At 38.7% G+C, this 16,937-nt stretch overlaps 1 protein-coding gene across 3 annotated transcripts in view; it reads right to left on the bottom strand.

The window, feature by feature from the left end:
• LOC117300368 (PDF receptor-like) overlaps positions 1-14,284 on the bottom strand; it is a 31,235-nt gene extending 16,951 nt beyond the window's left edge. For all 3 annotated transcript variants that reach the window (XM_033784142.1, XM_033784143.1, XM_033784141.1), the window contains exons 1-7: positions 14,181-14,284; positions 11,106-11,230; positions 10,567-10,670; positions 5,821-5,971; positions 3,224-3,377; positions 657-720; positions 26-98 (exon numbers count right to left, since the gene is read on the bottom strand). In XM_033784142.1, the coding sequence (XP_033640033.1) occupies positions 26-98; positions 657-720; positions 3,224-3,377; positions 5,821-5,971; positions 10,567-10,670; positions 11,106-11,230; positions 14,181-14,259 (750 nt within the window). In that variant the 5' untranslated portion in view covers positions 14,260-14,284. The remainder of the gene's footprint in view (positions 1-25; positions 99-656; positions 721-3,223; positions 3,378-5,820; positions 5,972-10,566; positions 10,671-11,105; positions 11,231-14,180) is intronic.
• Between the last annotated feature and the right edge of the window lie 2,653 nt (positions 14,285-16,937).

Genomic DNA, 16,937 nt, shown 5'->3' with positions numbered 1-16,937 from the left:
TGGAAAAGATCTGATTTGAACTTACAGCAAGGAACGCATTGCGTGGAATCTCTATGATAAGTAAGCAGTTACCTGAAGTGATGTTATCATACCAGCATCTGACCGTTAAAGAGAAGACAAAACAGATATTTTATTTGTCTTTGTTATTATAAAATACAGACATTGCTTCTATTTAGAATACCAATACTGGTAAATACGCTGTACATGCTAAAATAATGTTCGTCCCCTGAGACGAATTTTTGTGTGTGACATTGTTTTACTAATTTATCCAAAGGCATACAGCACCCCAGCAAGTAATATTTGAAGGGAATATTTCTAATACCATTATCTTCAAACAGTGTAAGTTTAATGTAAATCTGTGGACACTGTGTTTTGTGTCCTACAAAAGGTATATACCCAAAACTGTTTAACTTGCTTGTTTTTAGCCAAATATTGAAGTAAAAACGGTTCTTAACTAAATAGTAAGCTGGGGTCGATTTCACAAAGAGTTAGGACTCGTCTTATCTCGAGTTAGGACGAGTAACTCGTCTTAACTTAGGATTAATCTTAAGGTCTGCATGCAACAGTGCAGGGTTGGGACTCGTCCTAAGTCATAAGATTAGTCTCAAGTTAGGAAGAGTTTTGTGAAATCGACGGCTGGTAATTAAAGAACTTACCTATCGGATCCATTTATGAAGTGCATAACCAAACCCCATGTTATGGTCAACGGGATGCCAACAACTGAAAATAATCATAAATATATCCAATAAATAATAACAAAATAGCAATAGTACAAGAATAACTAATGGGTTTGTTCATTTTGTTCTTATAACTTTTTTGTTGTGATGACGTGGTGGATTCACGATAAAATCGTGCATTATTCAAATCATACAATAGGGTTAAAAGCAAAGCATACCTTTCGACGTTTTAATCTTAGATATATGCAATAGAACCAATCTGTGAAAATTTAATTTCAAATGATTAGAGCATCTTTTGAGATGTCGCCGAATGTCTTAGCAGTTATGTCCATGCATCCCTATGAAATACACACTCGCCTGATGCTTGAACGTTTCTCAAATTTACGTTGTTTTAATCCCTCTCTTATTAAAACCACATTCCTGAAAAGGGAATTGTTTCTCAACGATAAGTTGTTGTGGCCATAGTAATTACCAAAGTTCTCCCTTAAAAAATTGATAGAGAAGTACTACTTGTGCGTTTTTGCTATGTAATAGCAGTAGTTATTGTGCTTCTTTATTAATGTGGATTATGTGATGTATGTTGTCGTTTGTGGAATACACGGAGAAGAATAACTCCACTCGAAAGAAAAAAAGCAAAAAGAAAAAAAACCCGTCAAAATAGTTACCTTCATATAGCAGCGCCTTCGTAAAGGTTAATTCATAGTATTATTCTAGTATGATTTATTTATTTATAACTCCATACTAAGTGTAGATTACAGATGAATGTTACATTCAATTGCCATGCAAAGAAATTACCTTTCACGTGTACAAAGTCACTTATTTTGTTGAAATGTAATACAAATGGTAATCTACCGATAGACCATACTGCGGCTTACAAATAGTTTCATAGAAAATGCTACTCTTAGAATAGCCGCAGACGGTGGTCATGTTTTGCGTGATCAAAGCATAAAGTAACCTGCAAAAAAAAAGTCAGTGGCATAATCAAACTTGAGGTACGTTTAGCTTTCGAGAAAGACTCTGCTACTGCTAGGGTTGATACATCAGGCTGTTAAAGGCAGTGGACACTATTGGTAATTACTCAAAATAATAATCAGCAAAAAAAACCTCACTTCGCAAATTTGATTTCGAGACCTCAAGTTTAGAATTTGAGGGTCTCGAAATCAAGCATCTGAAAGCACACAACTTTGTGTGACATGGGTGTTTTTTTCGTTCATAGTTATCTCGCAACTCCGACGACCAATCGAGCTCAAATTTTCACAGGTTTGTTATTTTATGCATATGTTGAGATACACCAAGTGAGAAAACTGGTCTTTGACATTTTACCAATAGTGTCCATTGTCTTTAACTATTTTCTGCATTTATACCATGATAGTCTTTTTGGTTGGTAAGGAGCAGTTTCCAACAACTGATTATAAAATTAATTTTTCATAAAGTAAACCTGTTAAAACTAGGGCTTACTCTGTAGTGTGCGTCAGGATAGAGTAGCGAACACCCATGCACAATGTTTATCATGTAAACACACCGTTATAACAACCAAAATCAACCGTTGTGCTGTTGTTGTTGTTGTAGTAGGATTTTAGATACAGTTTTGTTAACTATATGATTTCATCATAATTATCAGCTTCAAATATTTCACAATTTTTTTTTCAAGAATGAACTTCAAAGCTTGTAAGCTCTCAGACTAAAATTAAACAGTGATGTATGTTATTCTCACCAATCCTGTTTAATACATTTACCAAGACAACTGTCGAACAATATTGTTTGTTCAATCTCAAAGACTAAAGCTGTCCACAATGCACTGCTTGCTTGACTCCATCACCAAAGTCATTACCACACAGGATTATACGATCCTTACACCTGTTTTGAAAGTATGTACTTTGATTAGACAACATCCAACTGTTACATATTGAAAACTACCCCTGAGGGGCATCGGCCTATTTCATGACAGAAACAGTTTGTCCTAAATAAACCAAGCGCTGCTAGACTTGTTTAAAGGTATTATACAGGATAAGTAGATCTGACAGAATAGTCACATAGGTTATTTATATTGTATGATACAACCATAGAATATCAAACATGTAAAAGTAGGGGCAACCGCTTTGACTCGGGAGAAGGTTATTAAAAAAAAAATCACAGCGTGTATGTAACAACCGAAATCAACTGTTGCGTTTTTCAGATTGAGTATAGTTTTCTCGAAACTGACTTTATTAAAGGGTGAATTTGACTCACAGAATTTTTTTTTGTTCTAGTATGAACTTCATAAACATAATTTTTTAGACTAAAACTGAACAATTTTTTTTTATCATCACCAATCCGGTTTTATACCCTTACCGTTAGATAGTACATAATTGCACAAAACTAATGTTTTGTGCAGTTATGTATATAACAATATTGCTGTCAGCAGAGGAACACAATCACACTGCGCCTTGAACACCCAGCAGGGTGAATATGTGCGCATTACAAGTCTTATTATTATTATTATTGTTATTATTATTATTATTACTGAACGTCAATGTTATATCTTTATGCACAGCAACATTACCTACCCCAGCCAACGATGTAAAAAACGAGGAACTTCGGCTTTCCGAAGACAGCCGAAGATAGCAAACTGTTGAGGTACATTCCCTCAATGAACATCCAGGCGAACGTACATAGTCTCGTGTATTCTCGCAAGACCTCGAGGATGACGCACAGGGCCGGCTGAGAGAAAACAAAAAAAGCAAAAGTACTTCAAAATAACGTTGTAGGAAAATAGTAGATTTTACAAATGACAATTTGAGATAAAGAGCTACTCTTAAATGGAAGGTACACGTTGGGTAATATTGTCAAAGACCAGTCTTCTCACTTGGTGTATCCCATCACATGCATAAAATAACAAGCCTGTGAACATTTGGGCACAATCGGTCATCGAAGTTGCGAGAAAATGATGAAAGAAAAAAACACCCTTGTTGGACGAATTTGTGTGTTTTCAGATAGGAATAAAAGACCTCTAGCTGGAAGTCTTTTATTATTTTGGTGAGAAATTACCTCTTTATCAAAAACTACATTATTTCCGAGGGAGTCGGTTTCCCACAATGTTTTATACTATCAACAGCTCTCCAAAGCTAGTTACTAAGTCAGTTTTTGAGTTAACATTTGTTTTGAGTAATTACCAAACGTATACTTTCCCTTTCAGAACCTTTAATGTGAAAAAAAAAAATTGAAATTTGTACAACATGAGCACTGTTTGTTTGAGATAAATGCAGACAGAAACTTCAATTTGGAAAGAGTAACTATAAATATATGAATATGAATATTAAACTTGCGGGTACAACCATGAGTAAAATCTCTTTTGAATGAGTGGTGGCTCTGAAAAGAGCCGGTTTGGTCTCGACGTTTCGAGCAGTATACTCAGCTCGTCTTCAGTTTGGATGTTATGGTGTTACCCATACACCAATAGCATCGCAATACTCAGTATTGTTCCCAAGCTCTGTGCACAAAATCACAGGCATGTTACTCTGGTGGGATTCGAACCCACGACCTTTGCAATTTTAGAGCAGTGTCTAACCAACTACTGAGTTTAGAGTGATAAAAGTCCCCTTCTAGATGCACACATATCTGCCCGTTACATTGGGTGCGTTCGTTTAGCTTCCCTGGGTAGACCCAGTGTGGCGGTTTTAGACTTCCGCCGTGTTCAGTTTTCCGGGTGACGTAGCCGAAAATTTCGACACGTTGCTCAAACGGTTTTAGCTTTCCGGCGTGTTCAGTTTTCCGGGTGACCTGTCAGATACCGCCGCGAGTACCCTGGCGAGTACTGTAGTTCTCTCAGCAGTGACCCCCAAATTGTTTATATTACAATTCTTTTCTGTGTAGTCACATAATCTCTTGCCCCATCTTTACATGTATTCATGGGTACAACTTTAGGCAGGTCACACTCTGCTTGCATAAAAAAACAACTCATACGATCCACGCGTTTGCCGCTAGTTGTACTCGACTCGTGGACGCCGCCATGACAGCTACCGGAGGGTAATGGATGACTCAATACGGCACTAAAAACGGACTACTTTCGCTTGCTGTGCGCAGGCATCGCATGACGTAATGCTACCGTATTTGGTCATTCGGAAAACTGAACACAGCGGAAAGTTGAAACCGCCACACCGGTCTGCCCCGATACGTTCGATTAGCTCTTGTCAGGGGGCTTACCCTAGCGAGCATTACGGGGTCGACACAGGGAAGCCAAACGAACGCACCCATTATAACCTTAGTTTCGTCGCTGGGTTTACAGGGTTCAAATTTGCAATTGTGTTTATTGATTGTTTTGTAGGGGGCAGGACCCCTTTTATTTCCACATCGATTCGATCTATAGCTTCATCCGTCTGGGTGCCTGAGTTCCATGCCTTTAAGTACCATACTGACATGCACGCGGGGCCAGGCTAAATGTACCAGACAGCAGCTGCGCAGCAACATGGAATGTTTATTGCAAGAAACGTGACCCTAGAAACCTTGATCACACTGCCACAAGTTTGGTCATGTTCCATTGTCAAAGAACAGTAATGAATGATAAACTTCCTTGTGAAAAAAAGAACAACACTGCTTCTCCTTCCATGAGGGTGGATAGTGCGTTCTGCTCTACCAGCCTGGCTTCGGATTGATGACACCCAAGCCTATCTGTGGGTGCGTTCGTTTAGCTTCCCTGGGTCGACCCCGGCGTGTGGCGATTTTTTTTTTCAGGACGAACGTGGGTAATTATTTGCCCACGTTCGTCCTTGAAAAAATAACCCCGCCACACACCGGGGTCGACCCAGGGAAGCTAAACGAACGCACCCTATATTGGACTGTAAAGGGGGTAACCCTGTTTCAGCCCTATGAGTAGGTGGCAACGGCCCATGGAAGAACAACAATTCGTAGCCTACACATTGAAGTGGCCTTCAGGGCTTGTGTGTCTGGCGACTTGCTTAAAACAACAACATTGATGTGAAATGGAACAAAATCAAGATGGCCGCCCCATGATAAAAGTAAATTTTTCGAAACCGCGACAGAGTACTTACGCACAGCGACGTACGTCTCCTACACAGGAATTCTAATCCCCTTTCGCTAAATAAATATTCCTCCAGTGTTTTAGGTGTAATAATTTATTAAAAGGATTATTAATTGTGCTAATTACCGCACTGGAGATGACCGATGGAGCGAAACCAACGTCTGCCTGGGTAAGCTTGTAAATTTGATTGACGCCTAAGATGATTTCAATGAAGAGACGAGCGATGTAGGCAGCGAATAGATGCTTGTGGATCTTCGTACGGTGACACTGCAAACTCCTACAATTTAAACATACAGAAATCCAATCATTCCAGAGGGGAGGGGGTTTGTTTGAAGGCACTGGACACCTTTGGTAATAATTATCAAAGACCAGTATTCTCACTTGGTGTATCTCAACATATGCATAAAATAACAAGCCTGTGTGTAAATTTTAAATCAATTGGTTGTAGAAGTTGCTAGAGAACAATGGAAGAAAAAACACCCTTGTCGCACAAGTTGTGTGCTTTTAGATGGTTGAATTCGAGACATCAGCTGAGCTGTCGAATTCAAGTCAAATATCTGACGTTACTTCATAGGGAGCTAATTCTTACGATGTTTTATACTCCATTGCTCATTACTAAGTTTTTATGCTAGTAACATAAAAATTGATAACAAATAATAATGTTGAATATGACCTGTTCATCATGTCTGTCAATGATGGCACCCCTGGCGCAAAAAACACCAAGAATCCTGCTAATACACAAGACAACCAAAAGTTAAACTTAGGGTATGGTTTCCGAAATATATATGCTTTGAAATAGGTTTCATCACAATGTAAAGATCCACAGATTTATGATAGCATAATACTGGACTTAAATAAACAATGGCCTAAAAGATTATGATAAAAAAAACAGCAAAAAACAAACAAACAAACGAACAAACAAACGTATCTTTCGTTTGTATAGACCTGCCGTAAGCAGATGAATGATGTATCTAGCAATGTGAACGAAGCTTAGCAGAAACGGGTATTATACCAGCTACAATGTCATTTGACCTGTTGTTTTTGACTAGTTACCCGCTTTAAGCTGTGCTAAACAGATACATTAGTATCAGACACTGCTAAGCCAACTTAACGACCCACCACAGAATCATGTTTAGGGCCATTGGCTCAATTTCAAGATCGCAAATTAAAAATTGATTTCTCAAGAGCTCTATTGATTCAGACTCGAGAGCAAAACACAAATACAACAATTCCGCGGCCAGACTAGTCAGTGTCTGGTCCCAAGCCCCCAGGCATTCATAAAGACAGATATAACAGGCAATACGGCGTTCCTTTAAGAGCGGTCGCCCCCCTAGACAACAGTTCGCCTCCCTTGCCAGCGAAACCATAACTGCAATAATTAATCACTGTATCCAGGCCATGGAATGCTTTCGGCATACCACAGAGCAAACCTACATGAATTTTGCAAAGTAGGATTAGGTCCAGCCCCCCCCCCTCCGCCATCCCTCTCCCCACACCTATGTATAATATATATAAAATACCGGTAGAATTGATGAGTCTTTCATTACTTATGGATGCCCAGATGGAACAATTGCATGCCTTTGCCGCTGGGGCTTCTTTGCTTATTAATTATATAGGATTGCAAATCTACTGGGAATTTCACACAGTTCAGGCTGGTTGTGCATGACATTAATATGGCCGCCGCCATCTTGAAAGTCTTGTTTTGCAGACCTGAATTGACACTTCGCAGGTCTGGTTTACATTTTCCTTTTTAATATGGGTTATTACAGAGATATGCTTTTTAGAGATTTACTTTCGATCAAGGGGAATACACCCTATACTGAATGACATCCCTTTAGAATGATTCCCTCGGCAATCATTTGAACTAATAACAGAACATTAATAGCGGTCTATTTGTCGTGAGAATTTAAAAATGAATAAAACCAATTTAAACTTAAGAGTCAACGATCTCTTTTTCTAGTCTTCGGGACTGGGATGGTTTAGCTGGATATTCCCCCCGGATATCTAGTTGCTTGTGATGCATGCTTTCTGTTGTCCTAGTTCTGACTACACTGTACGCGAAAAAAAAAAATAACTGTTGCAAACTGCTTACCAACCAAAAGGACCTATGGCATTAAATGCAAACAAAAGTTATTGGTCCGGCGTTTCAATGTCAGCAGAGTCTTTCTCGAAGACTAGGGTCGAAACGTCAGGCTATTTTGTTTTACTACTTTTGTTTTTACAATGTTTGAGTTCTGACTGAAGCATACACTAGAACGGATTTCAAAGGGTCAAAGATCTGAGACGAGATGATACATATCATTCCAATAGCTGTAGCCATCGGTTGCCATCTTGACTAATCAAAACGAGGCTTAAAGACACTGGACACTACTGGTAATTGTCAAAGACCAGTTACAAGTTGTGTGCTTTCAGATGCTTGATTTCTCAAAATCTAATTCTGAGGTCTCGAAATCCGTCTCACCCAAATACATTACTGTTAAACAACAGCCAGCTGATGTACACCTCGCCAAAGGCCGTAGGCCTCAAGACGAATCGGGAAGATTTTTTTCCCCAAATCCCAAAAGACCAGAAAGTACCGAACACCAATTTGAAAACCAAAAGCTTCTGTTGCCATACATTATCAATGATATATTTTCTAAGGATCTGTTTGTTTTATTTGAAATGCAATAGCCGTGCTCCGATCTCCCGGTATTGCCTAAGGGAGGTTCACTGTGTGTGCACAATATATACTGCCCTCGATCATTAACTTCACTTTGACATCCAAGCTAATAAAAATACCTAAATTTGTCACACGAAATTAAAAACAACAGAAGATTGATACTGCCAAAAATACTCATCGAAACACAGAGTATTTCATCTGCTCAAAACATAGCAACAAACGACAACGTGACAATCTATCTATTTAATTGCAAATAAATAAATCGACAATTTAATGAGAACCAATGGCTTTTTGTTTTCTTCACACTTAATTGGGACTGCATTTATTTCAATGTCACAGCGACCGATTTTCACTTAGAAGCTATTACGGATGATTAACAACAAAGGACCTTCAGGTTATTCGAGTTGGATGTTGGACACAAATCAAATGATAAAATGTTCTAGTTGAGTGGTTTACACACGACAACAAGACTCCATGCCTCAACGTGTAAAAGGAAACCAAAATCCCACAAACAGACAGTCGCAAGAGACAAGCTTTAAGATATTTGCGTTGGTTGTTGACATTAATCGAACAAAGTTCTTGTAGGAAGTTGTGTATACACGACAACACGACTTCAAGCCCGACGTATATAGCCAAACACAACCTACAAACATGAGACAACCCAAAATAGACAAGCAAACAGGTCCAGTACATGACAGCCTGACAGACAAACACACATTGCCAACAATTGTTAGCGCAAGTGGAAAAACCATTAGCCAAATGATGCAGGTTGTGAAAAGATCAAGTCAGGGCCAAGGTTTAAGCTGTCAAGCACAACATCTAGGCTAAAAGTGACTTAGGCCACACCACTCTCATCAAAAAATCCGAGCAGGGACTTGAAGGACAACATGAAGACTTTTGGACGGTTTGCGTCATCACAACTCGCTCGAAATCGAAAATGGAAAGTTTCTTGCAATTGCATGCAGTCAACCACCACATCGGAGTTGACAAATCATGAAAGCAGCACTTAAATATTGTAAAGGTACACATTGGTTTACTTTATACCAAGACGTATGGACATCGGTCCTTCACACACTCATCACCTGCTCTCTGGAACTCTCTCCCACAACACATCAAGACTGCTATTAACTGAACTTGAATTCAAAACTGTACTGAAAGTCCTACCTGTTTAACATTTAACTCTTTGTTATTGTATGTAAAGCGCATCGAGACACTGTTTGATGCGCTATATAAGAACTGTTATATTATTATTATTATTATTATTATAGTGTTGACATTCTGGTCACAACTCAGGAAGCAATCTTGAAGACGAGCAGATTATACTGTTCAAAACATCGAGACCAGCCGGCTCCTTTCAGAGCCAACACTCCCTCAAAAACAGAGATCTGGTTGTATAGTTTTATAGTTTATTCAAAGAAACTAATGTATTGTTAGCCAATCACATCCAGTCAATACGCAATAAAACAATTTCACAATATTGAAGGTAAATACATGAGTTCTAAGGATTAAAAACAAAGTCCATGGTCAGATTATACTGTTCAAAACATCGAGACCAGCCGGCTCCTTTCAGAGCCAACACTCCCTCAAAAACAGAGATCTGGTTGTATAGTTTTATAGTTTATTCAAAGAAACTAATGTATTGTTAGCCAATCACATCCAGTCAATACGCAATAAAACAATTTCACAATATTGAAGGTAAATACATGAGTTCTAAGGATTAAAAACAAAGTCCATGGTCTTTAAAAGATCACAACCTTCGTACTGATCACAAAACGTCAAGGGAAACACCAGGTTTCGAACTTAGTTGTAGGGGAACGAAACTACGGCGTCATCGTGAGCTCCGGCTAATGCCGTGTTCGAATTAGCGGCTAGAGCTACGGCTACGGCTAGATTTCCGCGTCATCATGCGTTGAAGTATAGTACGTCCTTAGCAACACCCTTAGCAACAGTCGTAGCCGTAGCTGTACGCAGCCAATTCGGATAAGCCCTTAAGCTCCGTGTGATTTTGGTAGGGGCTTCAAACAGCAGACATAGCTTAAGCTGAAGCCGTTGCCTATACTAAGCCAAAGCCGTACGTATATCTAAAATTACCATTATGATTATTCAACATCATCTCCGAAATAAATAACCCTCTCCGAGGAAAACCTCTTGGTGGCGTGTTATATTCTCGTATTCCCGTTTGCAAACAGTACAATATAAAACATGGCGCCTACCTGAAGCAGCTGAATACACAGAGAGCAAACACGAGGCAGAAGAATGAAAGGAAGAGGCCGGCAATTTCCATAGCCTTGGCTCCGTATATCACATCCTTTGTAAACTGAAAAGAAAGAACGTTGGTAGTAAAAACATACATTAAAGGCACTGCCACTATTTACTCAAAATAATTGTTATCGCAAAGACTTACTTGGTAACGAGCAATGGATAGCTGTTGACAGCATACCAAATTGGGAAAAACGGCTCCCTCTGAAGTAACGTAGTTTTAAAGAAAGAGGTAATTTCTATCTCAATAGCATTTTTTATAGGCATCTGAAAGCACAACACTTTGTGTTACAAGGATCATTTTCCTTTCATTATTCTCTTGCAACTTTGATGACCACTTGAGTCAAAATTGAGCTGAGAAAGATTAAAGGAACGTTATTGGCCCAATGACCAGGGCACACTTGTAAAGTGCATTGTAATGGTTATTGTGAACAACGCTTTATAAGAATAATGTATTACTTTTGTTTATTATTATTTGTTTCTTATTGATTACCTCCAACTTCTCATCTGAAATATTGAGCCGAAGTTCATCCAGCTCCTCCGTCTCTTTCCTGAAGCAAGGCAGGTAGTCGAAGAGACCCCATGTACCGTCTTCCCTACAAAACGCCTGGGCAAACTCTGGCGGTTGGGAAACAAACAAAAAGGTCAGAGGGTTTGGGTACTCCTTGTACAACACAAAACACAAATGCCACAGATTTACATAAAAGGAACATTACTGAATTGGTTTTTCTAGCGGAAAAGTTGCTGGCAGTACTGTAAGCACTTTATGTAATCCACCATATACATAAACTGACAAACCTGTAGAAGTTTGAGATCGATTGGCCATCTAGGTCGGCGAGAAAATAGTGAAAACGGTTTACAAATGTTGCATTGCATCGATGCTAAAACAAAAATGAATAAAACGCTCACTGAGCGGAAAACGCGAAATTAGATTATTTGTTTCTCATAAATTTTGAAGTTTCAGACAGAAATATTGCAAGCGATGTTTTATACTACCATCATCATTAGGCCGTGCAGTTTATATGTAAATCTGTGATCTTCACGATTTCTGTTTCTTACCAATTCGGTAACGTTCCTTTAAACTTACACGGTTTAATAATAGTGATGGTAGAAAGCTTCCCTTGGAACTATTACTTAATGAGAAATGCGTAAAAAAAATCGTGAAATTTATTTTTGTCTCAGTGAGACGAAAATTAATTTAGAATGCACAACGAAGTGATGCGACTATAATGAAAACTTTTGACTGGTTTCGACAACTGGTATTGATTGGTGCGGGCAAAAACAGAACAACAAGACATAACATAAACTCGCGTCAGAGTTCAATATGCTATGGAATCGACTTTATTTTATGATATCGTCTATAATGCCACAATACGATATTAACTGAACATTGGCGTAATACACTTTTACTACATACGCAAGTACACCTGAGAGTATGAAATTTTGTTCATCTTATCTCTCAAGATATAAGACTGTTTTGAGTACCAGCTTTACTCTGAGAGCTATTAGTCTTCTTCAACCGTAACTTGTACAAATACACCCGAGAGATTACCAAAGACAGAAGATAAGAGCCACTTGAACGGGTGAATTCATGATGTTTAAAGAACAGCTTCAGCAGAGACTAAGCCACACGGTGTCACAAACCCTCGCTTTTTTGTTTAAAGTCTTCACTTTCAAGTCTTTTTTTTTATTCTGGGGAATACAATTTTTTGTTTGGATCTTCATCCTGTATCGATCAATCATAAGCCAACTGCGCTATGGAGGTTTCACCATTAATCTTCGGATTCAGTGATGATGAGTTTACTTGTTCAAATAACGGGGGGGGGGGGAAATCTAGCAGTGGGCAAAGTTCAGTCTATGCAGAAATCAACGTCACATTCTCAGGCGGAGAATAATTTATGCACTCGTCCTTCTTTCTGGGGCAGAACGATATCACTCGCTTTTACCCGGGGTCGACTCTCCGAACTTTAGTAAAAAGATCTTAATCTAATTCTGAAGCAAAGATCTTGGACGGGTGGATAAAGATATGCACACCTCGGAAACGAAACACCGCGAAAACGGGGAAGAGCGATGTCATGACAAAATCAGCGCGTGGATGGAAATATCAAAAGTATCACACGCACGACTGGGAAGTACACTGACTGCACGTAGAATATTGTAATTAAAGGTACTGTAAACTATTGGTAATTACTCAAAATAACTGTTAGCATAAATACTTTTGAGAAAGAAGTCATTTCTCACTAAAATATTTGATTTGAATAAGAGATCTCAGCTGAGGTCTCGAATTCAAGGCATCTGAAAGCACACAACTAATACGTCTGGTCTGTTTTTTCGTCCATTATGTTTTTTCCAACTGCGACGAACAAATTGGTCGTGACCAATTGAGTCAAAATGTTTACAGGTTTGCTATTTTATGCATAATATGTTGGGATACACCAAATGATGAGAAGACTGGTCTTTGATATTTACCAAAGGTGTCCAGGGGCCGACTTAGGACTAGTTCTATATGAGATATACAAAACGTGTGGCTAGCCCTAAGTTAGGAGGAGTAACTCGAGATAAGACTAGTCTTAACTCTTTGTGAAATCCACTGTCTTTAATCGAAGACGCCACAACATATTTCTGTTTAACATACAGGTGATTTCATTTGAGAAGATGTATATACCCTATTGCAGTCGCAATCAATGCATGCCTCCCTCTAATACACACGTATAATTAGATAGAATCATGGCACCTGAATCTGAACTCCTTATCTTTGCAGAGTATCGAATAATTTAAAAGCTTACACCTTGCATGCACAGGATCCCGCGGTACCAATTGGCGTAATCTATGTTTACCTTCAACACGAGAGACTGTCGAGGAATGTCACTAGGTGGCAGCAGACTTATTTTTAAAGACACTTGACACCTTTGGTAATTGTCAAAGACCAGTCGTCTCACTTGATGTATCTCAACATATGCGTAATGCGTAAATCTGTTGAAAATTTGAACTCAATTGGTCGTCGAAGTTGCGAGAGAATAATTGAAGAACAAACACCCCTGTCGCACAACTTGCGTGCTTTTAAATGCTTGAAGTCTCGAATTCAGTTAAAATATTTTAGTGAGAAATTACTCCTTTCTGAAAGACTACGTAACTTCAGAGGGAACCGTTGCTCACAACGTTTTATACTATCAAGAGCTCTCCATTACTCGTTCAAGTAAGTTTTTATGGTAGGAATTATTTCGAGTAATTACCAACAGTGTCTATAGTGCCTTTAACTTATTGTTTTCCGCCAAACAAAGGGAACGATGTAGGAGTCGATAAAAAAATGCCAATAAAGATAGTTAATTGACTGACATTGGGAATGTTTCTCTGCTAAAAATGATATCCAGTTTTGAATCTATTTTATGGTGCGCGTGGGTGGGTTATATGAATGTTTATTCCATTTACGTCCTCATACAAGACCTATTGTGTGATCTAGTTTATACTCAATCGTAGATGCGAAACCCCTTTCTGCTAATTATTTGTTTTCTTATTCACTCGTGGAAGCAAAACCCACCTTTCTGTTACTGACTTAGTCTATACTCACTTGTAGGATCGAGTTGAGGAAAGATGTCTGGACATAGTTGATAAGCTGTCGTGTTAAGAGGCGTCTCGGGCCAACACATTGTCTTGTCGTATTCAATCGGGCAAGCATCTGAAAGAGAGAAAATTAACACACAATAACTTGATGTCAATATCAAGTTTCCAAAAAGAACATGACAACGGACAACTAACACCTTTTGCGATCTTTTCGTTCACAAAGAGAATTCAAAAGTATTATTCACATAATTCATCATTTTCAAATTCGACAGAAAAATAACTTTCAAAGAAACTTGAAATAAGTTGTGGGAACCATAAAAGCGTTTTCACACATGGCACACTGCTCTGTGCCAGTCAGTCAGTATGTGGACGTTTCCTCTGCTCTGGAAGGAAAATTATATTCTGTAAAGACAGAATGTTTCGACATGACTGTGTAAGTTCACACAGTGTTTCAAGTCCTGAAATATGTGGAATTTCTTTTGTTCTTATGACCATACTTCAAATCGTTAACGGAAAATAGTGTCACTGATAATAATTAATCCGTATCTGAATCTGTCTGACCCCAAGTTTGACTCGGAATGGCACTATATTGACCCGTGTGCTAGTCCAATTGACCCTGAAAACAGTTTATATTGACCCGTTTCTACAGTATCAGAATCCTAATTTCCAAAAGGATAGCTGGAAATGAGTATAAACAAAAATTACTCAACCTTCGATAAGAGCCCACACAATCTGTGTGTCGGTCATAAAATCAACTAACACACGAATGCCTTGGCGGGACTCTTCAAAGTTTGCACTAAATCGTCCAATGTTTGACAGCCCGATCGAATGGCAACCTTTACAAAGCTCTCTCAAAAATTCCAAACAAATCATGATAAAAAGGTTCTAACCAAGCCGTTGCCTCACGAGGAATGACGGCGAAAACCATATAAAAATATACAAAATGACAATCAAGATGTTCAAGTGGGTGGCAATATCTTTTTATAGTTTATTGAAGAGAAATTGTTGAGAATGTCCAACACAAACAGAACCCAGAGCTGCCTCTGTTTATTTTCTTCACTTTAGAGGAGCTGTTATCATGTTTTTGCCTCTCTGTTTTCATCATCAGAAACCTCTTGCTTTTACAGTTACTTATTTCAAACAGAAACTGATTTCAAACAAAACATTTTATCAATAAGAAACATGCTGCCTCCACCCCAACCCAAACAAAGACACGCATAGAGGGTTTGGTCAAGATACTAACAGCTCATTAAAGACAGTGAACACTATTGGTATTTACTCAAAATAATTATTAGCATAAAACCTTACTTGTGGAGAGCTGCTGATAGTATTAAACATTGTGTGAAACGGCTCCCTCTGAAGTAACGTAGTTTTCGAGAAAGAAGTTTTTCACTTAAACATTTTGATTTGATTTCGAGACCTAGATATTAGATTTTGAGGTCTCGAAATCAAGCATCTCAAAAAAACAACTTCGTGTGACAAGGGTGTTTTTTCTTTCATTATTATCTCGCAACTTCGACGACCAACAGATTTGTTATTTTATGCATACGTTGGGATACACCAAGTGAGAAGACTGGTCTTTGACAATTATTACCAAAGGTGTCCAGTGTCTTCAAAGTATAGTTTTTCAGACGAGAACCATTACGTGACTTTAAGGGATTTTGGGGCGACTTTTCACAGTCGATTGATTTAATTGTAAACAACACCAAAAGATCTTTACCAAATGCTCAGATCTTCCCGGCGAAATAAAAAATAATAATATCGTCTGCACCAGCAGCTTGAACTCGCCGTAAGGAAGCTGTTTCTTGCGGTGTAGCGTCTCGCCTCTCACGCCCGGGTCTTTCCGTTGTTTTAACACGATCGCTGGCATAATTTTAAGCTCGAGTCGTGCTCAAGCATGTTGAACGACGGTCAAAGAGGAAATAGTTTGTCCAGGATAGGTAATGACGAGTTGAAAACCCAAATTTTCAAGAAGAAAAACCAATTTTATAAGGGTTATTAAGACTCATGAAGTGTCCTTAACAAAATTTATCGGTTCCTCAAAAGTATTGAAAATAATTCTTAACTGAAAACGAAAACCGCACAAAAAATAAATAATTAAAACCACGCCGAAGGGCACAACGCGAGCTCTGCACCCGTAGCCGCGCTAGTGCGTATGAGACTTGATAGAGCAACCGACCAATTCCATCATCCCTGGTTTAAAGCGGCAAGAATTTGGCGCCCAAAAACAATTTCAGGCGGGCTTTTAGCAAACATTCCCACAAACCATCGTCTGCATCAGTTTTTTGAAACCGTCTGTCCAACACGTAGTCACGCCATGGCATAAACATGCCGCGCAAGTTTGATTTTTACTCTGAAGGCTGAACTTTGGAATCATGTTTACCTAGCCAAACCAGAAATGAGAGGAAAAGTAAGAGACAAATCAAAGGTTGAGGAAAAACGAGGTTGCTTGACTAAGTGGTTTTTTCCAACTTGATGAGAAGTTATTAGGAATTACGAAACACTAGACGGGACCATTAGCTCTATAATGTTTAAGTGTTTGAATAAAGAAATCATGCACTCGTACGATTTTCCAAATCCAATTTAATGGTTAAAGAACTCGACTTCAACAGCTCTGCAAATGAGCTGCAATACAGTGGTCCTAATGGATTTCAATGTTTGGTAATTATTTTTACTTACATGTAGGCCTACGTTATAGGGGATTGGTTGGAGGTGGGATGGCAAAACGAATGAAAACGCGGCCTGTGTTCAATGAGGGTAAAAG

The sequence above is a fragment of the Asterias rubens genome, chromosome 15 (assembly GCF_902459465.1).
Source record: "Asterias rubens chromosome 15, eAstRub1.3, whole genome shotgun sequence".
NCBI classification, from domain to species: domain Eukaryota; kingdom Metazoa; phylum Echinodermata; class Asteroidea; order Forcipulatida; family Asteriidae; genus Asterias; species Asterias rubens.
This window is presented reverse-complemented; position numbering and strand designations above follow the sequence as displayed.